The sequence below is a fragment of the Saccostrea cucullata genome, unplaced genomic scaffold, assembly GCF_032062105.1.
Source record: "Saccostrea cucullata isolate Sc308-1 unplaced genomic scaffold, CSIRO_AGI_Scuc_v1 ctg3188, whole genome shotgun sequence".
NCBI lineage: Eukaryota > Metazoa > Mollusca > Bivalvia > Ostreida > Ostreidae > Saccostrea > Saccostrea cuccullata.
The window spans coordinates 24932-48340 of NW_026934576.1; the positions used below are offsets into that span (position 1 = coordinate 24932).

The 23409-nt window shown below is 33.3% G+C and overlaps 1 protein-coding gene across 9 annotated transcripts in view; it reads left to right on the forward strand.

Annotated features, from left to right (window-relative positions):
* Positions 1-22738, forward strand: part of LOC134241022 (protein boule-like) — a 39813-nt gene extending 17075 nt beyond the window's left edge. For 4 of the 9 annotated variants that reach the window (XM_062723113.1, XM_062723114.1, XM_062723115.1 and 1 more), the window contains exons 7-12: positions 7593-7622; positions 10085-10209; positions 12229-12300; positions 13949-14002; positions 16471-16626; positions 19191-22738. In XM_062723113.1, the coding sequence (XP_062579097.1) occupies positions 7593-7622; positions 10085-10209; positions 12229-12300; positions 13949-14002; positions 16471-16626; positions 19191-19769 (1016 nt within the window). In that variant the 3' untranslated portion in view covers positions 19770-22738. Of the gene's footprint in view, positions 1-7592; positions 7623-10084; positions 10210-12228; positions 12301-13948; positions 14003-16470; positions 16627-17602; positions 18068-19190 lie in introns of those variants that run through there. The other 5 variants (XM_062723118.1, XM_062723119.1, XM_062723120.1 and 2 more) reach the window with 2 other exon arrangements.
* The last annotated feature ends 671 nt before the right edge of the window (positions 22739-23409 follow it).

Sequence of the window (23409 nt, forward strand, 5' to 3'; positions counted from 1 at the left end):
GATTTGAATTTATGTTATAAGTAATTAAGTTTACATAAAATCGTTTCAACCCTATCTCTCCACTTGGTTCAAGCCAGGGTAAAGGGGGGGGGGGGGTGACACACATCATTTAATTCAGAGTGACAATGTTTCAGTATTATAATAATAAAAAAAAAATAAGAATGTATACTAATGAGTGTAAACTTTGTAAATAATAATGTCACATAATTTCATGAACAAACTTTCTTTTTCAGCAAAATTCTTGTTCCCTGTAGTCATTCTAAACTTGGGGTAAAAGCATAAAGACTATAACTATCAGTAAGTATGAAATCTAATATGATTTTGAAAAAAAAAAAAATATATATATATATATATATATATATATATATATATATATATATATATATATATATATATATATATATATATATAATAGTAAAATTAATCAACACTTATCAAACTCCATTGTAAATTTTAGGAATTTCAGATGCAGATCTTCACAGGGTAGGGGGGAGGGGGGTCCAAATCACTTTTAATTGATTAAGTATATATACATTTAATAACACAATAATGGAAGTAGGAAGGAAGTTCCAGACTTCCCGGACCTCTCCCCTATAGATTCAGGCATGGATTTCATCTATGTAATATTTTTGAAAATAATTTCAAATGTTACTCAGTAAGTGAAGACTCAAGAGCAACAACTTTTTCAGAATTGAAGGGAATGGCATGAAAGAAGAAAAAAGGAATTGCGTGGTACATTCAAATGGAGGATCAGTTTTTATAAAGATTCCAGATGAAAATCGCAACTGTACAGTAATGAGGATTTACCCTGGTAAAAGGACTATTACTGTGCAGAAAATTCTGTGGTGCAATGGGTAGGAACTCTATGAAAGTAATGAAGATAACATGAATTGCACATGTTGCAAGTGAATAATGTGTGGCCAAAAAAAGGACATGAAATGGAGTATACTTTCAGTACCTTTACAGTGTCTTTGTGTATTTAAATTACATTAATTATGTTTTTATATGCTGAAAAGGTGTGTTTATTTTTTTCTTGCAAAGAATGATATTAAATATCATTATTTTTTTAAAGGTAACAATATTAATTTTTTTTTTTTAGATGTAGATTTGTCATATATAGATTCTGTTTGTAGAGAGGATTTTAAAGAGATATTTTTCATGTAGCATCATGCAATAAATTTTTATTTGTACCTGATAATTATTGTTAAATTCTTCCTTAATATAGACCTGCCCCATTCACAAGGAATGATAATTAAGTATGTGTTTTTCATGTAAGGCCAAAAATTAAAAAACCTTTCACGGAGAAAGAAATTTTTAACTGGGTTTTGTGGTTGATTTGTCGACAAAAGCCCATTTTTTCATATGCATAAAATGTACCTTTTTGTAAAGTTATGCGGTGTGCCAATATTGTGCTTTTTTAGTACCTAAAATGTGCCTATTAATGTTTTTGGTACAATATAGGTACCTTGTAGGTACACTTTTGGTATACCTCTGGCATACTTTTGGCACAGCCTTGAAGGTACCTAATAGATTGATATGTAGGCACTTTTTAGGTATGCCTGGAATGTACCTACTGGTCTAGTTAGATGATGTGCCAATATTGTGCTTTTTTAGTACCTAAAATGTGCCTATTAATGCTTTTGGTACAATATAGGTACCTTGTAGGTACACTTTTGGTATACCTCTGGCATACTTTTGGCACAGCCTTGAGGGTACCTAATAGATTGATATGTATAGGCATCTTTTAGGTATACCTAAAATGTACCTATCTGAATGTTTGAATTATATGCCAAACTTTGTAAATACCTATATTGTGCCTGTTTTTAAATATAGGTACAATATTAGCACATGTATAGGCATACTTTAGGTATGCCTCACTTCTCAATCTAATGTTTTATGTGTGCCTGAAATGTACCTATATTGTACCAATTTGCTACCTATACTTGAAGAAGTGGTTCCAAACTTGTATACTTTAGGTATACCTTTTTTGTGCCTATATTTATCAAGAATAGGCATGCCTAAATCTGTACCTTTTTTTGGTATGGGTTTTCCTAGCCACAGTGCTCAGGTGAGCGATGTGGCCCATGGGCCTCTTGTTCAAAATTATATTGTTTAATATATCATCTTTTACACATTTAATTATGTATTTCATTGTTTTAATATATCATTAATAATTTATTTTTCACTCATGTTTTTAAGATATGTGAAAACAAAAAAAGAAAAAGCTTCACGTATGATTTGAACTCTCTCCAAAGCGCAGTGTATGATCCAAGACTGACCGCTTCAACCACTACGCTATGAAGTATATGCATTAAAGACGCCTGTCAGTGTGATTTAAATGAACGGATTTGTTGAAGCATACATTTTTTCAGAAATTTTTGATTTTCATATAGAATGGGTTCAGATTCCATTTTTTGGACAAATGAAATAGATTTCACAGTTACGTTTCCATCTGACATTTAAGCGTTAATGAGGAATGGAGACTTGACCCATTCATGTTCAAAATTCAGTTTTTGTAGCTCTACTAAACCACTTTCTGCTAAATATGCTTAAATGTCAACTTTGAAAGAAAGATTTTAAAATAATAAGTCGATCAGTAAAATAAATGATACAATGCTTTCAGGGTTTAAAATTAACACTCGCCCACTCGCAAATTGCGAGTAAAATTTGGTGTGGGCTCATAAAATTTATAACTTGCTCGCCCACATGGCGAATGAAAATTCTGCAGTGGCATTCAACCAGTCCCCTTACTGAAAAAACATATTTCCACAGGTTTTTTCATTCAAAACTCCGAACCAATGAAATAAATCACAGCAGCATGGATCTATTGTTCATAATTATTCATCATCTTTTCCATTTAACAGTGCTACATGATTTGTGAAAGCCCTAAAACGATCTTTTTTTCCTAATCCGAATTTCCTCCATTCCTCTGTACATGGTTGATACGTGAAAGATTTACAATTTTTATAACTCATAACTATTTAGTCATATAAATTGTAAGTGTTTTAACTTATTTAAGATATGTTTCAGTTAAATTATTTAACATAGAAAATCTTATTTATGTACCATTGTCACTTCATCAGTTCAACTTGAAGGAGCATATTCCACCATGTAAAACAAAGAATAGTAAACGTGATGCTTGAATTAAATTTTATTTCCTTTGATTAAATATTTATATGACATTTGATTTTTATAAAGTAAGACCTCCAATTTTAAACAAACGTATTTATACACAATCATATTTTATTTGTATCTACTTTTGTCCCAGTGTCCAAAAAAAAAGGGAACAAATTTTTTAAAAATCACAGAATTTGACTGTGGGCTAACAAATTTAGATGTGGGCTCCTAAATTTGAAATGTTAGGAGCCCACATGGCTAGTGGAAATTTCAGTTAATTTTAAACCCTGGCTTTGAAGATGACATTATTGAGAACATGATTTTAGAAAAATATAGCTTTTCTGTGAATTTTGAAAATTGAGAAACATTTTGTCTCAGAGCGGGGGATTGTCCACGCCTTATTCGCCCTCTTTCTTTAATGTTCACTAAATTAAATGTCAATGACTGCACCGAAATTATGTCCAAGATATTTAATATACCGGGGGCAAAGTAATTTATTCTTTTTTTTTTTGACATGAATTCTTCAATCCCGCTTTCATTACAGAAAAGCACTACCATATAAATGTCACTCTCTACCATTGGCTCGTATAAATGTCACAGATGAAAACTTTAAAATGTCAGAAATGAAAACTAAAAAATGCCGGAAATGAAAATTGATAATTGCGAAAAATTCCGGAAATGAAATGTAGCTATTAAAAAATTAGAAGGAGAAAGTGAAAGCAATGAATGACGCAGCCAATAGATAAAATAGACCCTCCCCTTCCTGTTTAAATGTCAGATTATTTTGTGTGTGAAATGTGTTTCTATATAAAATGAATTATTAACAAATGTGTTCATGACGTTTGTTGTATTGATGTGGACATCTTATAAATTAACAACTTCTGATATTAAATAGTATTGTTATTTTGTGTAGAAATGTGAAGAATCAAATTCTTATCACATTATAAAAAATATAAAGCAGAATGGGCACCTCTTTGGGTACAGACCATGAAACATACACTCCATGGGTATTAGTTGTCCTTTGCACCTTAATTCAGACTTCCAAATTGTTTCTTGGATAGTGATACTTTTAGATATTTGTCTGTAAGGCAAAATGTGCCGTCCCATTGTTTAAGTTTTATAAGGTGATTACAACGCCTGTACATGATTTTTCGCGGATTCAACAATACCCCCGATTTCAGGGACGAAGAAATTTCAAAGATAATACTGTAAATCTGGAAATTTTTACGTTGATTTTATTTTGCGAATCTGGGTCAAAATGCTGTTGATTATATTTTTTACGTTTCAAAATTTTGCGAATGACCACTACTTTGTTTACATTTTCTTATTGTTGAATTATTTTTAAGACAAATATTTTTGCGAATGCAATGAATTTGCAAATTTGCTAAAAATTTATCTACAGCAAAAATTTCCAGATTTACGGTACACAATTTTGAGTATCCTTTCCAACTAAATGCTGCTGAAATGGTAATACCAACTTTAGAATCTTGCAAATTTAGGTCCACAATTTGATTGTTTCATGACATAAAACATGTTTAGTACTCCTGTAAAATAAACCACAGTATACATTGTATATGTAATTTATAAGTAAGTACTTTTCATAAAAAGCTTATTGCAAAACTAGTAGGAGATTGGATTTGTAGCTTTGACAGTTGATCAAGATGAGATGTATCACTGGTGTGATTCTTCTTCGCTGTGTGAACAGGAGGTAGACAATATCCTAGTTTTCACAGAGACATAAAACGTAAACATGGAAAAGTGCTATGCAAAGTACTTGACTGTTTAACAAGTACATTTTATATTGAATAATGTACTGGCAGAAGCTAATCTTACAAAGGGTACACAACTCTGCTTAAAGTATTGAAGCTTTTTAGCTCACCTGAGCCGAAGGCTCAAGTGAGCTTTTCTGATCAAAATTTGTCCGTCGTCTGTCGTCGTCGTCGTTGTTGTTGTCGTTGTAAACTTTTCACATTTTCATCTTCTTCTCAAGAACCACTGGGCCAATTTCAACCAAACTTGCCACAAAGTATCCTTGGGTAAAGGGGATTCAAGTTTGTTCAAATGAAGGGCCACGCCCTTTTCCAAGGGGAGATAATCATGAATTAGAGAAAAATTAATGGCATTTTTAAAAAATCTTCTTCTCAAGAACCACTGGGCCAGGAAAGACGAAACTCATGTGAAATCATCCTCAGGTAGTGTAGATTTAAGTTTGTTCTTGTCATGACCCTCAGGGGGTAGGGCGGGGCCAAAATGGCCGATCAAATTTTTACATAGGAATATATAGGAAAAATCTTTAAAAATCTTCTTCTCAAGAACAACTGGGCCAGGAAAGATGAAACTCATGTGGAATCATCCTCAGGTAGTGTAGATTCAAGTTTGTTTAAGTCATGACCCCCGGGGGTAGGGCGGGGCCAAAATGGACGATCAAAGTTTTACATAGGAATATATATGAAAAATCTTTAAAAATCTTCTTCTCAGGAACCACTGGGCCAGGAAAGATGAAACTCATGTGAAATCATCCTCAGGTAGTGTAGATTCAAGTTTGTTCAAGTCATGACCCCCTGGGGTAGGGCAGGACCAAAATGGCCGATCAAAGTTTTACATAGGAATATATAGGAAAAATCTTTAAAAATCTTCTTCTCAAGAACCACTCGGCCAGGAAAGATAAAACTCATGTGGAATCATCCTCAGGTAGTGTAGATTCAAGTTTTTTCAAGTCATGACCCCCGGGGGTAGGGTGGGGCCAAAATGGCCGACTAAAGTTTTACATAAGAATATATAGGGAAACCTTTTTAAATCTTCTTTTCAAGTATTTCAAAGCCATGATTAGTAATATTTATATGGAATTATCCTCAGGTAATGTAGATTCTAGTTCCCCTGGGGGGTTAAATTTCAAGCCCCGCCCCCACACACACTTAAGTTAACTTTCAGTTCTGATCTGATATGTGTTTTTTTTCCTAGCTGATGTGCTCAGGTGAGCGCTGTGGCCCCTGGGCCTCTTGTTGGTTCAAAGTACAGCAAACTATTTTGAGAAGATTTGAAGGGGGGATATGAAGCTGATCTGGGCTGTTAAGGTTGGGTGTCCTCTGTGTTGAGTTGTTGTTGACTTTTTCAGGTTGACCAGTGTGAGGTAGATACAGCCTTGTTGTTCGGCCTGTCAACATGTTCCGTGTTAACTGTTCAGTATTTTGGCACTATTGTTATTTCAGCATGACAGGTGCACATGCAGGTCCAAGTTCTATAAATAGAGTTTTAGTGTTTATTGTATGGGTTTTCCCCCAGAGTTACAAAATTTCACTACAGCATCCAAATTTGATAACCACAGCATCCATATCTTAAGGATATCTGATGATTTAAAGAATGTCAATTTCAAATTTAAAATTACATAGAGGTACAAAGTATTTTAAATATGCACTGTAACATTTGCATCAGAATAAAATCTTTCAAATACATGTCAAAAACTTTCAAAGACTTGAGATGTGTAATAAGTTCAATATGTCCTTTGGGGGAAATTCTTTGTAGTTGTTGATAACGATGGTTTACCTTTGTAATATAAAATTCTGTGCATTTTTCAGTTGGACTACATGGCATTGATAATTCCTGTCCTTGTTTCAGAACTTAACTGTACATTTATTTTAAAATAATACAGAGCATGTTGCAGTCTTTCTCAAAGTACATTCTGTTGGTCGGATTGCGAAGCAAATATCTATGTTTTTAGGTTGTAACAGTAATAATATGTTTTGTTCAATCCTTCTACAATTAGAGTGTAATTGTCAATATTAAAACTTAAGTAATTACACACGGTTTGAGTGCAAGTTTTGACTTGAGATATCTGTAGAAGGACAAAAGATTACTTTCATAGAGGTAAAACATTATGAGATGAAATATAGAGAATACATAACCTTTTCTATATCACACCATGTCAGCCCAAGACACCAATATCACCCAAAGTACCATAATTGAAATCCTTGTGTTTTTTTTTTTAATAAAAAAAAATCAAAATTAAGAAATTTAAAATGGCAATACAACTGTGTCCAGGCCCTTAAATATATCTATTTAGGATTGTCATTAAATTTTTTTATTTAAAGTTTTTAATGCATTAAGATAAGACTGACAAGCCATACTTTTCACTAAGTCAGCATTTTGGCAGACTATCAGGTTATCCAAAATCACTTCAGAGTTGAAATGACAAGTGAGGAAAAGGAATGTCAAACCCTCTGCAGACAATTTAGGACAAAGTTTATTTCATACAACGGTAAATACTTCGCAATCCGGCCATGTTGTCTTTAGCAATTTCTTGTTCTAATTTTTTGTGAACTTTGATATTGTTAGAATTTGGATTCATAATGCTCTACTAGCTTCCAAATCTGTTGGGGATTAAAAATTTCTTGGTACTTGAAATTCAGTATTTGACAAAGACTGTTTAAACAGTAGCCACCTAACTAATATTACATTGTTAAGAATGTTTGTTTCAGGTGTGGATTCGCTGACCACAGATACATTAGGTACAGATTTATTTATATATATGACAAAGTGCATGGTCTGGTATGTCTAACAAATTGAACATGCTGAAGTTGCACAATGATGATCACTTTGCATACATAAGTCTGTTCAAGTCAAACCATCCTGATAAAGGTGATGTGTGCATGATATATGTACTAAGTCAAATAGTGTTTGCAGCACCCAAGTGTCAGAAATATACTGGATCAAATGATATGGGATAACTCTCATCTTGGATGAAAGATTTTAAGCTCACTTCCACAATGAGTTTTTAGAATGAAAATTTATATACTCAGCATACCAGTGTAAATTTCAGATATGTGTTAGGAGTAAGTCCACTATGCTGACCAAACCTACATATTGCTAGTTGAGTGGGAAAGTTATGCTGACCAAACCTACATATTGCTAGTTGAGTGAGAAAGTTATAAGTTCTTGGATCCAGTCTATTCCATTGTGACTGTGAGCTGTATCGCAAGTAAACTTGCAGGAATAGATGCCTCTAGGGATGCTTTCTACCAGGCTTGCTTTTGGATGCTAGATATAATCTACCTTTTTAATATGGACTAGGTCAAAGGATTTTGAGCAAGTCCAATGGCTATAAGCTTGTAGTGACCAACTTGATGGATAATTCGTATAGGGTTGCACATTAATCTCATAGTATAAATAAGCTCTTCTTATTATTAACCACTGTCTGCTCATAAACAAATTTAAATAAAAATCATGCTGTAGTCCCTAAACAGTTACTATCAGTAACTAGAGTGTTCCAAGGACTGCATGAGATGCCTGTTTTTAGGTTCATTTAAGATGTAACTTATCTTAGAGTGGTCAGCTATTTATATGCTACCAGAATTAAATTCATGAAAAAAAATCCAAGGACAGTACAACTGCCATAGAATCAAATAGAAATACAAAATCTCCAAACCTGCAGATGTAAAATAGATATTATCTTAATAAAGTTATTACAGAAACCAAACAGAATGGGACATACCTGTATGCTAATTTGGCATAATAAAGAAAATTTTATGTGGTAGGAAAACATACCTGAAAACGAAGAGAATTAACTGTATGTGTATAAATATCCAGGTTTTTTTTCTCTGAGAAACTAAATGTCAAGGTCTTCTTCAGGAAGTTAATTTCAATAGTTTAATGCAGAGCTGCCAACCCTTACGATTTTGGCGTAAGGCGTACGAAATTGGCGTCTAAAATGCGCTTACGATTTCTCTCTATATTCTTCAAATTTCAGTTTTTCTCCTTCAAAGTTTATAATATCGGTATTTTCATAGCTGGCAGTCTATAGTTTCTACTGTTATATTATACTCATAATTCTTGCAATGCTTGCTTGTATCATTGTTTTGGTTTTAAAGGCCGATCACGTTCATGTCAATGTTTTAAAGTATACAAAATGGAAACATGCCTCAGATTGCATGTCAATTTACAAAACATCTTCAGCGGCAGGGGGCCTAGGTGGTCCCTAGACCATGCCTTACTATTTGTCATTTCAGAATGTTGGCAGCTCTGTTAATGCCAACAAAAGTCAAGACTTCATTGAATTGCATAGCAATTGATTAATCAAAAGTCTTTAATTACAGTGGTGCTGTTGTGTCAATATTGGAAATTTACCCTCAGGAGAGACAAAAATGATTTCATTTTACCATCAACCTGAATGTAGGATCATTGTTTTCCTTTTTAGCTGCATGTTTGACAAGAACAGCTGATATGTCTTTATTAATTAGTGTTCTAGTGCATTTCATACTAGTCTTGTATACTGGTGTGTAATGTAAGTGATGTGGTGTCTGGCTGCCTGGAGTGCCTTTACTAAGTCTCTGGAGTACTGCTTTTCGTTGTAACATTGTCTTGATAAGTGTGATTGATGGATGGAGTATTTGTTGTGTCATATATGCACTTTTAACTTTGTTTTAATAAAAAGTTGCAGAAAATGGTGATAGATTCATAACACTGCTTATTAACAAGGTTGATGTGAACTAAATGCACAGCAATCGGATTCTAACAGCATGTTAACATGCACTTGACAGAGACATCTGTATAATAATAACAATAAAAGGTAAAGGATAAAAAATGGGTAATTATCCTGGACAATACCTGCAAAAAAGAACCCAAACAAATAAAACAAACATAACATGAATTTTATAACAATGTATTATCATGATTATATGTAAATACAGTTCAAGAATTATAAACAAAACATGTCTATAGAAGTTCTTATACTGTGAAATCATTGTTCCTGGGGTTCAATGTTTGCGGGTCACCCTTACCTAAATTTACATCCCCACAAACATTTATTTAATGAACATATTAATTCATTGAATCTACAGATATAAACTGCATTGATCCCCATGGATTAAAATGATTTCACAGCAACTGGTTGGTACAAAACTAATATGATAATAGAATAAAGATATATTTTTATTTACAGTAAGATTTGAATTGTGTGGGTGTTGTTTTGTAGATGCCTCTATTCCTGCAGGGACAGTGCTGTTAGCCAATGGTGTACCTTATACATATCAGAATGGGATGGCCATTTTCCACGCCCCAGAAGGAGGGTACCCTGTAGCCCAGCCACAGATCAGTTCTGTAGGTTCACAGAGAAAGCATGACCAGGGGTTTCATTAAACACGCAATAAGCAACTCTACAACACTTAATGATGATATGATAGATTTAGATTTTTTGATTAATTATCCCCATGACAGGGTAAGGCCACAGAAAGATATGAATAAATTGTGTAGAATTTTTCATAGATATTAGAGAGGTTAAGCAGAAGACCGTGTACGTCTACTTGTACATGTAGCTAGAGAAATCCCCTAATTTAATACGATTCACGTCATCAGTTTTGCATACTGTGTAATTCTACAAGTTGTACACAATGTGTAGATTCCCAAGTACTTGTAGCTTCTTAAACTCAAGCTACGGAATAAATATTTTGCAGTCGGTATTTGGTATGAAGTTGAGAATTTATTACGAACATCCAATGTATCTTTTTATGCCCCCCTTCGAAGAAGGGAGGGCATATTGCTTTGCTGCTGTCTGTCGGTCGGTCTGTCGGTCCACTTAGTTTCCGTTCATTTTCTTCGCAACCGTTGCACATACTGAAATGAAATTTGGTATACAGATATATCACATGATTATCTAGGTCAAGTTTTGTTTCGGGTACGATCGCGCCATTTTTGACAGAGTTATGCCCCTTGGACTTAGAAAAATTCCAATTATTTGCAGTTTCCGTTCATTTTCTTTACAACCGATGCACATACTTAGATGAAAGAACTATATGCGGTACATTGCATATGTTTGCCCCCACAAAAGTCAAATTTTGAAAACTTCCTGAAATGTGCTGAATTCAATAAATTGTACGAGAAATATAAGTTAACAGAAAATATTGTAGTCCCAGAGCAGTGTATTCACAATTTCTGTTTTTATGACGTCACAAACTAGTCCGATTTTATATCCTTTTTCAGAAAGAGGACAAAATGGACAAAATTTCAACAATTTAAGCTTTAGAATTTATAGAGCGCATGTGTGTTCAGGAACAATGTTGACATATTTCATTGATATTATCATTCTACACATTATATCAAAATATTAATCCTGAACACACATGCGCTCGGTGACTTTTATTTAAAATATCGACGAAATATGTACATTTTTCTGCAAAATTCATAAAAAACTGAAATTTACGTCATATTTGTGACGTCATTACGTATATATGACGTCATTACTTATGAAATTATTCAGTGCTTTGAAGTCAGCATATACTCCCCTGTTTAAGCTAGGACTTAATTAAATATTACTCCATCAAAGTTTGATTTTTGGGGGCAAATGCTGGTTAATACCGCATATAGTTCTTTAGCATACAGATATATCACATGAATATCTAGGTCAAGTTCTGGTTTGGGTATGTTCGCGCCATTTTTGACAGAGTTATGCCCCTTGGAATTAGAAAAATTCCAATTATTTGCAGTTTCCGTTCATTTTCTTTGCAACCGTTGCACATACTGAGATGAAATTTAGTATACAGATTTATCAGATGAATATCTAGGTCAAGTTCTGTTTTGGGTACAATCGTGCCATTTTTGACAGAGTTTTGCCCCTTGGACTTGGAAAAATTCCAATTTGGGGGGAGGGGGCATAAGTGTTTTACAAACATCTCTTGTTTATTTCAAGTCATAGATTTATTTGATACAGATGGATTGTAAATGCCTTGTTGAAATGACGTTTTACACGTACCGGTACACGTTCAATTTGTTAAACAGAAAACGACATTAGTTACGCGTCAGTGTAAAACCACTTCTAGGTTTACAAGTAGACGTACACGGTCAAATGCTTAACCTCTCTAATGTTAAACATTATTTTCTTTTCTTTAAAAAAATAATTAAATGTGCTAATAAAAGAAGTTACAGAATTTAAAGTACATCAAGAACATAAAATATTTTAAGTCTGGTAGTTTAGGGCAACAGTGAGGAGTTCAAGGCTAGGTCAGTAATATCAAAATTATTCTTCTGATTTGGAGTATACCTTTGTATTTATGTCATTTATTTTGTAAGATAATGAGTAAAACTAGTGTTCATATCAGATAGAAATGACATTTTTTACTCCAGGCATCCTTATCAGCAATGATGGTCCCTCAAACTCCAACAATGTACCTAGCTCCTCAGTACACATATCCACCGGTAAGTTGTCAAGTAAAAACTGTCATTTATAGCTCACCTCAGCTGACAGCTCAGATGAGCTTTTCTGATCACATTTTGTCAGTAGTCCGTCCTTTTTCACATTTTCGACTTCTTCTCCAGAACCACAGGGCCAATTTCAACCAAACTTCCCACTTAGCATCCTTGCGTTAAGGGGATTCAAGTTTGTTCAAATGAAGGGCAACATCCTCATTCATGGAGATAGTTCAGAAATGGTGAAGATTTGGTGGCATGTTTTAATAATCTTAAGAACCACTGTCATGAAAGATGAAACTTGTGGGGAAATATCCTCAGGTAGTGTAGATTCAAGTTTGTTCAAATTATAACCCCTGAGGATAGGGGTGGGACCACAAGGGATGATCAAAGTTTTTCATAGAAAAATATAGGAAAAATCTTCTTTTAAAGAACAGCCAAGTCATGATTGATCATATTTATATGGAAGCATCATCAGGTAGTGTAGATTCAAAGGAAATGGGTGAACTTAGCGTGCAGAAAGCCCACTAGCTTCAGATATATAAAAATCATATTCAGATTGTGAATTTAGTATTTTTAGTAAGGTTCTCATCATTTGTTTTTATGAAGTCATAATAAACAAAAAGTTTTGAGGAAAATTTTCGTTAAAATTTATTCTTTTATATAAAAAAAAAAATAATATGGTATCCCATGGGTACGAACCCGGGCAATAAAAATCCTGATTTGCATTCTCTATTGAGACCAGCACGCTAACCACTACGCTACACAAGTCCTGCTGAAGTGTGGCATTTAAATCATGTTTGTGATATGACCATTGAATTCTGGGACTTCAAGTATTTCTTGAAAAGATACGAAAGTTTTGTCATAAAATTATATTTTAAGATACAGTGGGTCTTTGCTCCATAATTTTGGAAACCAAAATATGTATGTTTTTATGCAAACTTTGAGGATTAACTTTCAAAAAAATGGAGAGAGGACCCACTCATATCGAAAAATAGTGTTATAGTGTGAAAATATAACTCGATTTGCCCTCTTTCACGTGTGTTTAATATTTTATAGACTAATAACTTGAATCTTCCTGAGATTTGCGCAAGTTGTAGAGACTTTACTTAAAGTATACTTTAATGTTAGATGAAATATGAAGGAAAATTTTGATATAATTGAGATCTAATTTTTCACCTTTATGTTTTTTGCGCTATAGGCTTATCTCTCGTCATGTTCACCCATCTCCTTTGTTTAATCATTTCCCTTTGTTGTAGGGGGGCGGGGCACAATGGACGATCAAAATTTACATATGAATATTACGGAATTTTTAAAAAAAAAAATCTTCTCAAGAATAACAGCCGTGAAAGCATCCTTAGGTAAGGTAGATTCAAATTTGTTCAAATCATGATCATCATGATCAGGGGGGGGGGGGGGTATTCAGGGTAATTCAAAGAGAGATGTGGCCAATGGGCCTCTTGTTTAGATTTCAATTCTACAGATAATATTCATCATATTCTCATCAAACCTTTAACTTGTACAATTTCTCCATGTTGCATTACTAACACCCTAGGTATGTCCTGTGGACATATATCTAGTTTAATCTACTATATCAGATTTGCATATAACATATTTCTGTGATGGTCTATAATCATTAAATGAGTATTTTATTTAGACAACCCCACACTGGACCTCACCCACTGGACAATGGAGATGGAACACTCCACAGGTAGTATACTATTAAATTGCTTTCTTTGATAAGATTTGTTGTAAAAACCAAAATTTCTGTGATTTGTTAGTTCGAAAGTACCACTCCTCTTATAGTTTGGATCTGATTTCAATATAACTTTGCACACATGTAATCTACACTGAGATACATAATTAGCTCACCTCGACAAAGTTGAGATGAGCTTATGCTATACCCCTGGTGTTAGTGTCAGTGTCCCAGGTGAAAGTTTTAGGAGCAAGTCCATTCCCAAGTAACTATAAGCCCTATCTGTACCAAACTTGCATGGATGATGCATCTAGGGATGGACACTACCAGACTTGCTTTGGATGCTGGATCTCAGGCTTGGGGTCAATTACTTTCAAATGTAATTAATTACTTTCAAATACATTGATAATTTTGTCAATTACTTGCAATTACAATTACATTGATTTTTTCAAATGTAATTAATTACTTTCAATTACTTTGACAAATGTAATTAAATACATTTCAATTACGAGTTTTATTTTTATAAAAAAAAAATAAAGATTTTTTAAATAAGATTTTTTAACTATAACTTTCATTCAGTGTTTTTGTTCTTGGGTATGATAGGGGTTCACACCTTCAAAATTAGACCTTTACCTTATAATGAGTGTGACACACTGTATAAACAAATTAAACATTATGAGACAATTAATTATTGTACAAACACAAGTCCATGCTACACCAGTATGGTGTATGGCAAGATCTTTTTTGTTACTTTCTCAAATCTATATTTTTGAAGGAAATTAATAATATCTATTACAATTCCATTCAATATTTTCTATCTTAAAATGAATAGAATACAGATAAATCTAAAAGGGGATGTACATTATTGTAAAACAAATTAACTATCTAAACAATCATTGGTAATTGCAAGTGGGAATAGGGAGAACTGAGATTTATAAAACATGGGAATAAGTAATATAAACCCACCAGTATAAAACTATGTATCAGTATAAGACACCTTTTTAAATATAAACTTTCATTTTGAAAAAAAGTAATTGAAATGTAATTGAAAAGTAATTGAAAATACATGACCTTTTTGGAAATGTATTTAAATACATTCAATTACTTGTAATTGAAGGCTTGCTCAAATACAAATTACTTCCAATTACTTTGAAAAATGTAATTAATTACACTCAATTATAATTACTTTATTCAATTACCCCATCCCTGCTGGATCTGACCTACATTTTCCAGTTGAGTGAACAGGTTATAGTTCTTGGAGCAGGTCCATTTTCAAGTAACTTTAAGCCCTTCCCGGACCAAACTTGCATAAATGATTCATCTGGGTATGGACACTACTAGGCTGGCTTCGGATGCTGGATTTGGCCTACATTTTCAGATGAGTGACCAGTGTAACGATTTTGGAGTAGCTCTGTAATTTTATGGCCTGTTTGATTTAACTTGCATGGATGATGCATCTAAGGATGGACAATCCAGACTTGCTTTAGATGTTGGACCTGACCTACATTTTCCAATACTTTAAGATCTAGTTAAACAGAACATGCATGAATATTGTTATCAGGATAAATACCAACGATAAAGAAAAAATATGATTTGAGATTTGCATTACTTAAATTGATAGCATTCATCGAGGTGAGCTTCACAATCTTTGATTACCTATGATTTTATATCAGTTTTTGATTTTGATGAATTGACATGGTTACTAAAAATTTTAGTGAAATTCTTTCAAAAGGTTTTTCCTCAAACAGTTTTAATCTGATAGCAATAAATTGTGCCACCAAGGACCATTATTTTATTGCTGTTGCATTTTTTCAAGTGCTATTTTCCTTTGTTACAAATACAAACCAGAAGAGCTAAAGTCTCACCAGAGACTTCTGGTTTTCTATTTCTCATTCCTTATGCTGCACCCTATTTCTACCCCTTGGAAGGGCTCTTACTTGATGGGTCAGTTCTTTGGTGATACTTGAAATTCTTTATTTGATTTTTCATCAAATGATCAAAATTGAAGCATAAGATTTAAATAATAGGCTGGTTTACAGTGATTTCCATTATCTTTTGCATTGGAGAAAAAAGTGTTCAGGGTGAAAACAGTGATGTAACAATAGATGCTTTTGGAAAAATAGTATTCCTCAGCAGGAAAAGGCAAAAAAAAAAAAAGTAATGATAATTAGCTCAAATCCTGTATGTAAATATCTGATCAGGCTAATGTAATTTGTGGATAGATACATCTCCTTAAAAAGCATGTGCTGAAAAAAGATTTGTCAGAGACTGTTTACTTTTGGAAATTTTAAAAGTTTTGATTTGTGGTGTCTTGTAGACGTACATTAGTGTGTACAATTGATTAATTGCAATCTGGCAAATAATTTTGCAGTTGATTTCTTCTCTACTGTACACACAATTTTTTGGTAGAAAATATATATATATATATATATATATATGAAAGTGAAAAAAAACCTAAAAGACTGTACACACTGCGGTTTCAGAGCCCTCAGCAGGCAGTAACTGGATCACCAGGTTATATTTATGCGACAGCCATGCATGGTTCACCAGAATTGATGTACGCTCAAGCTCCACCTCACGCCTATCCTACTGAACATGCTGATCCCACCCTGATGTCAGACGGACAACAAACAGTGGAGGTAATCTCACCATACATGTAAACTAGGGAGTATTTCATTTACAAAAGTTTGCAGTGGAAAATCACTTGACATACAATCATATCTGGTGATTAAAACATATCCATAATTAAGTGAGATGGAAGCAGTTTTCATTTAAGTTATCGGCTTTGATTTCATTTCGTGGATAAGAAACTGGAATTCCAGTACCAGATTTCTTTGTAGCATGTTAACACATCATTACCTGCGAACAATTTAACATGCAAAGGGGGCTTTGTAAATTTTGAGATGACATATATTTTTATTTTAATACATTGTTAGAAAGGGAAGTATGCCCCTTCTAGAGCTCTGATCATTCCATTTCTTGTGATTTTTTTTCTACAGATTTTTTTTTTACATGAGTTATAGTGAATAAATAGCAACTTGTAGTCTGTCCTGGTATGCAAATTAATGTGAATGCTTATATTAGGTGAGCTTTTTTGTAATCCAAAGTATTCACTATATTTTAAATCCATGGGCTTCCAGTACCAAACTTTTTATAAGTGTTTGTTTTCATTTCCTTACATTATCCCATTTTTGATGTTTTGAATTTCAATGATATTGAATTGATAGTTTTTAATCAAATTCTAAATCAAGTTTCACATTGAATTCTGAGCTACTTTGAATAGCCAGAGCTTTCAGCTGACATAATGACCTTGACAAGTGTGATGTAGTGGACTCTTGGCATGCTAGTTTGATTGCTGGAAATAAAAGGCACAAGTCCCTTGCATAAATCTTGTAGATTAGACCTTATTATATGGATAATTGTTTAGTACTGCATGAATTTAATGTAATGCTCTCTCACTATGATGAAAACTACACTAAAGCAAATTTCCAAATGAAGAGTAAGTATTTTGCATGTAACTTTAGAACAAATCTAACAAGCTATCTTACAAGCTACGGTAAGATCTGGAGAAGATTGAGGAGAACATTTGACTAGGAGTCTGAGATTGTTTTGTAGATAGAAGAATCGGCCACCTCCAACTACCTGCTGGCTTACCCATCTGCTTCCCTGCCAGCTTCTGCTCTCACCTATCGCATTGTCGCCCCCTCTACTGCTGTCCTCAAGAAGTAATTCCAATATCTCCAGCTTGAGGCACTAATGCTCATGTGTGCATGATTCCTCTGAAAAGTTTTGCTTTGATCTGATGAAATTTTTTGCAAAAGGGCTGATATTGCTATTATAAGCATGCAAAAGCAAGTTATAAAATTTATGCATGTTCTTGATTTTTGAAAGGTAACAAAAGGCATTCCAAATTTGTGAAAATATTTCAGCTGTATCACAAAGTTGAGAGGGTGCAAAAAAATTGGAATTAATTTTTTTAAGGAGAAAGGAGGGACAAAATATAGATTATAGACAACTTTGTGAAGATATTTTGCTTGTTAAGATAATCTTATTATGTTATAATTATGGAATTTTTAAAAAGGAGAACTAGAAATTTTAGGGTGAGAACCAGCTGGATTGGAGAGTTTATCAGTATATTTACTTTGCCAGAATATGTCTTGTTTTTATTATAAATCCAAAAATCATGATTTTAATGCATGTAACAATACATCAATTTTTATTGGGCATTTTGGTATTTAATGACTATTGATATTTGTTTTCGTAAAATGTTTTGTCTTTGCAAACCTTGTTGACAATTTATACACAAACTCTGCAGATAAAAATCGGAGTATTTTCTCTAAAATGCAACAGTGGAATTAGTTGAATGGTACTACATACTGATGTAATTTTTTTTCAATGAAGTTCGTTTTTAGATGTCATTTTGAAGCCATACATGAAAATCTACACAAAATATCATTCGCATAAAACTGACAGTATAAGTACAATTTGCATGTCTTTTTGTGAAATTATTTCAGAGAATTTTTTCCTTAGAAAAGTCTTGTGAAATTATTTCAGAGAATTTTTTACCTTAAAAGAAAAGTATGTAAGATTTGAATGTTATCCTTTTTAAATGTATTTCTTGAAGTTTTGATATTTTCATGATAACCAGCTTAATTTGAAGATTAAATTAAAACCTGATGGGGGAGGGGAATGTTTCTGGTTGCTAGTTGACTGTTCCTTCATCACACTTGTTGAGTTACTTATGGTATGCTGGAGTTGTGTTGCACCTTTTTAGCTAAAATTCTTCAAATCAGTTTGCTGTAAATCAGTTCTTATGAACTAATTACAACTTTTACTGAAATTTATGTAATCTGTTACGTTTTTATCCTGTTCATTCTACTGGCAACTCGATGGAGTGTGTCAAGACAAATAGAAAAAAAAAATTGAAAAATTACGGAATTTTTAAAGGGAGGATGGGCCTTTTCTTGTCTGGTTTGTGAATATTTCATCTAGAATAGTTCAGTATTCCATCTAGTTTAGTTCAGTGCATGTTCTAGTATTAGTGATTAACTTAAACAATTCAGGTTGAACCAAATTTATATTATGAAGATGAAAAAAATGGAAAAGAGAAAATACAAAATTGAGTTTAAATTTTAAGAAATTCCTGGATTGTTTTAAGTTAGTTCTACAGATGCATGTTATAGTTGAACCCAACTTATTTCAGGCCAGTTTGCTACCGAAGCCAATAGAGCCATCCATTTTGACAGCCCACCCTTACCTTACAGAAAATGTAGCCATGACAGAGTCCACAGAAATACTGCCTCCAAATACCTCTCAGATCAGCATGGGGGCCCAAGCAGGGCTCCAACCTCTGGCACTGCCCTACAGTTCTGTCGGAAGCCTTGGTAGCGATCCAACTAAACCCTCAACAGTGTTTACTCGACCTATCTGTATTAATAGCCCCTCTTCACAATACATAGGGGGTGCATATCCTAGTTTAGTTCCCTACCAACCCTCTGTGTCGGCTGCTTCTCAGGGCCCTATAACATATTCTTCTGTGTCTGCCACTGTGGCCCCATACCACAAAAAAGGCAATTCAAACTCCATCCTTCGTCGTCCTTATACAAGTCCTGCAATTATAGTAAAACATGGCCACAAAATGCAGAGAGTAATGATGCCTAGTAAAGCTGTAACAGCAAACGGGCAACTGACCTACTTGCATAGCGATTGTGGTGCAGGGGGTGACATGTCCAGTGAAACAAAGAACACAATACTCACCCCTCCCCCAACTCCTGATGTTTGAATAGCCAGCAAGTTTTATCATTTTGAGATTTTGTTGCCAAGTTTCTTCAGTTTTTGTTGTTGTTGTTTTCAGTTTTATTTTTAAACCCAGAGATACTTGAATAAATTTATTTTGGTCTAAGATATCTTTAGGAGTTCAAAAGTTTCACACCGCTGGGATAAAGAATTGTATGTATTAAAATGTTTTTAAAAAAAAACAAACAAACAAACAAACATTTTGCTAAAAACAAAACTTGCATCTAAAACATCAGCATTGGAAAAACTGAATTCTAGAAACAGCTGTTATTGTTTCATGTGGGCTCTCATTCTGATACCCTAAAGTATTGATACATCTTTATAAAGTACTTTATTATGCACATTTTTTTGTTTATTGGTCTATTCTGGAAGAACCAGGTTTAAGTGTGTGTTTTGTCAGCAAGGTTTGCCAATGTGTCCTAATGTTTTTAATACATGTGTCACCCCTTATCAATTTTTTTGTCACATTAAATCATACTGCATGTAATGATTATGCCTGTTAACATTAATGTCATCATATAAAGCAACGAAAAACTGCTCACTAGGCTTAAAGGACTTTTACTAAATAGAGATAAGTATCAGGAGAAACAACATAAAGTATGTAGTTGTAAGAAAACAAAATTAGATGCTGATTTAACAAGCATGATGTAACAAGCCTTCATAGTGCATGTAAAAATTAAAATGTATAATATCTTCTTCCATATTAAACATTTTTGCATGTTCATAACATATTTCTTAAGTCAAGGTTATTTGTCATATTTTGAAGTGAAATGTAATTGAGTTTTACATTACTATCATATATTTTCAAAATGCTAAAAGATAAATTTGAGTAGGGAATATATTTTTTCATGCATTTGCCTTAAGTAGTGTAGGATTTCTAGAACAGTTTTATGACTTTAGATATTTTAAATTGTGAGGTCCCTGTTTATGGAGTATATATCTTGCCATTTTTCACTGTATTATATATTTGTTGAAAATTATATTTGGGCTATTTTGTTGTCGTCTCTTTTTTTTGTTCCCATATTTAAAGGTAATTTAGAGGTAGAAAAAAGTATGTTTTGATATTGTATTGTATATACACCTGTTAACATCATATAATACTGTTACAGTCAGTCCCTTATTCATTAAAATCCTTGTTTTCCTTTACTTTATTCATTACCATTCCATACTTGTTTTTTTGTTTGTCTGTTTTTGTTGATGATCAACACATATTTTTGTTATCAGATTATTCTCTCTAAGATCATCTGCTTCCCCAGTTTTATTTTTCAGTAGATAAGTTATGAAACACAATAGAAAAACAGAATTCAGTGGCAGTCAAAACCTTACTCTTTTATTTTTCAAATAAAATTCCTGTACATTCTTTTCTTGGGAGAATTCTTTTTGAATTCATTTATTTGAAAAATTTTGAAATAAAGAGAAAAAAATCTTATTTTCACATGAATACTTTTGATTAAAAATAAATAGTTATAGGATAGGATTTAAAATATGAACTTTCTAACAGTAGCCCATACAGGAAGGTTAAGTTGGTCAATATTGGTTAGAGTTCATAGACTTTGATGTACTTCTGCCATATCAAATACATGACATTTTCCTTTTAATTTGTGCCTCTCTCATTGTAAAGTGCTTTTTTCTGTACATATTACGAGGCACCGTGCTTTGTGTAACTATTGATTTGATGTATATTTATTGTAATAATCTTGAATGATCATTTGGACAATTCCAAAACCAGTCACGAATCCAAGAAGCAGATTGCTTTTCTGTGTTTTGTTTATAAGCAGAGTGCACCATGAAGATGCATACAAAAGTTTTGAACACTCTGCTGCTGTCTTGTCAATCACAGAGAGTGTTTCTGATTTAATATTTGCCCAACTAAATATAGACAGTTGGGTAGAAATGTAGATAGTCAAGAGAAACTGTCTGTAGGAAAAGCATTCCTTTGTCAGATAATCCTGCAGTGGGAGAGGAATTGTTTCAGTTGTGTGAATGAAGTGTATGCCTGTCCTAAACATTTGATTATATTTTGTTGTCAGTTGAAGTACTGTATTCTCCCTATTAAGTACCTCTGCCCCCAGAAGTGCACCTTGATGTATTTTCTCACGTATCGGAGTTAAAAATTGAAATGGTCACTGTGAATGGTGCAAGTTGATAGAATGTGGAACTGTATGTCTAGTTCATAGAAATCATTTAATAGTTAGTGCTAGGTTGAAACTAGAATTACCTTAGGACAATCCTTTTGACTTGAATGTCTGCCTCCTTTTTGTAATACATGTATATACAAGTGCTCAGGTATTTAATATGGAGAATATGGTATTCAAACAATTTGTATCCATCTATTATTGTTTTACTGTCTCATGTAGCAATCTGACCTTGATTATAACAAATGCAAAATTGCCAAAAAAAACCTCGAACATCAAGAAACTAATTTTCGGATATACATAGTATAGCATACAGTAGTTTAATGAGTGATTTATTCTTGAGCTGGTTTTATAACTATATATACTGTTCATAAATTTGTTTTATAAGGTGGCAATCACATTTCTTTTGATGATTATTTGTGCAGGTTAATATCAGTACTTCTGCATAAAGGCATTGTGCAGTCATTAACACAACTCCTAAGGTCATATTGCTCAATGTGTAGATTATGCCTTTGCTATTGAAAATCATATGTGAAACAGATAGTCATGTGAATGCGTTTTCAGACTTTTCCATAAAAACTAAAATGTTCGTGTTAAAATTGTATGGTATTATATGTATTTTTGGTAATTTTTTTTTCAGAAAAGTTTGTTAAAACTATATACATTGAGTGGCAAAATTTACAGTGGTGTACTTTTTGTGATCTCTGGATATATTTTGCAAGAATTTTGTAACATAATCTGTAATTGAAAACTTTCTGGAGATGTTCCACTACTGTCATGAATGCTGTTTGAATGCTGAAATAAAATTTGTAAATTTTAATCCTTGTCTTACTTTATGAAATAGATGGTTTAGTTCACCTGAGCCGAAGGCTCAAGTGAGCTTTTCTGATCAAAATTTGTCTGTTGTCTGTCATTGTCATTGTTGTTGTAAACTTTTCACATTTTCATCCTCTTCTCAAGAACCACTGTGCCAATTTCAACCAAACTTGCTACAAAGTATCCTTGGGTAAAGGGGATTCAAATTTGTTCAAATGAAGGGCCACGCCCTTTTCCAAGGGGAGATAATTATGAATAAGAGAAAAATTTATGGCATTTTTTAAAAATCTTCTTCTCAAGAACCACTGGGCCAGGAAAGATGAAACTCATGTGGAATCATCCTCAGGTAGTATAGATTAAAATCATGACCCACGGGGGTAGGATGGGGCCAAAATGGAATATAGGAAAAATCTTTTAAAATCTTCTTCTCAAGAACCGCAAGGCCGGGAAAGATGAAACTCATGTGGAATCATCCTCAGGTAGTATAGGTTCAAGTTTGTTAAAATCATGACCCCTGGGGGTAGGGTGGGGCCAAAATGGCCGATCAAAGTTTTACATAGGAATATATAGGAAAAATCTTTTAAAATCTTCTCAAGAACCACTTGGCCAGGAAAGATGAAACTCAAGTGGAATCATTGTCAGGTAGTGTAGATTCAAGTTTGTTCAAATCATGAC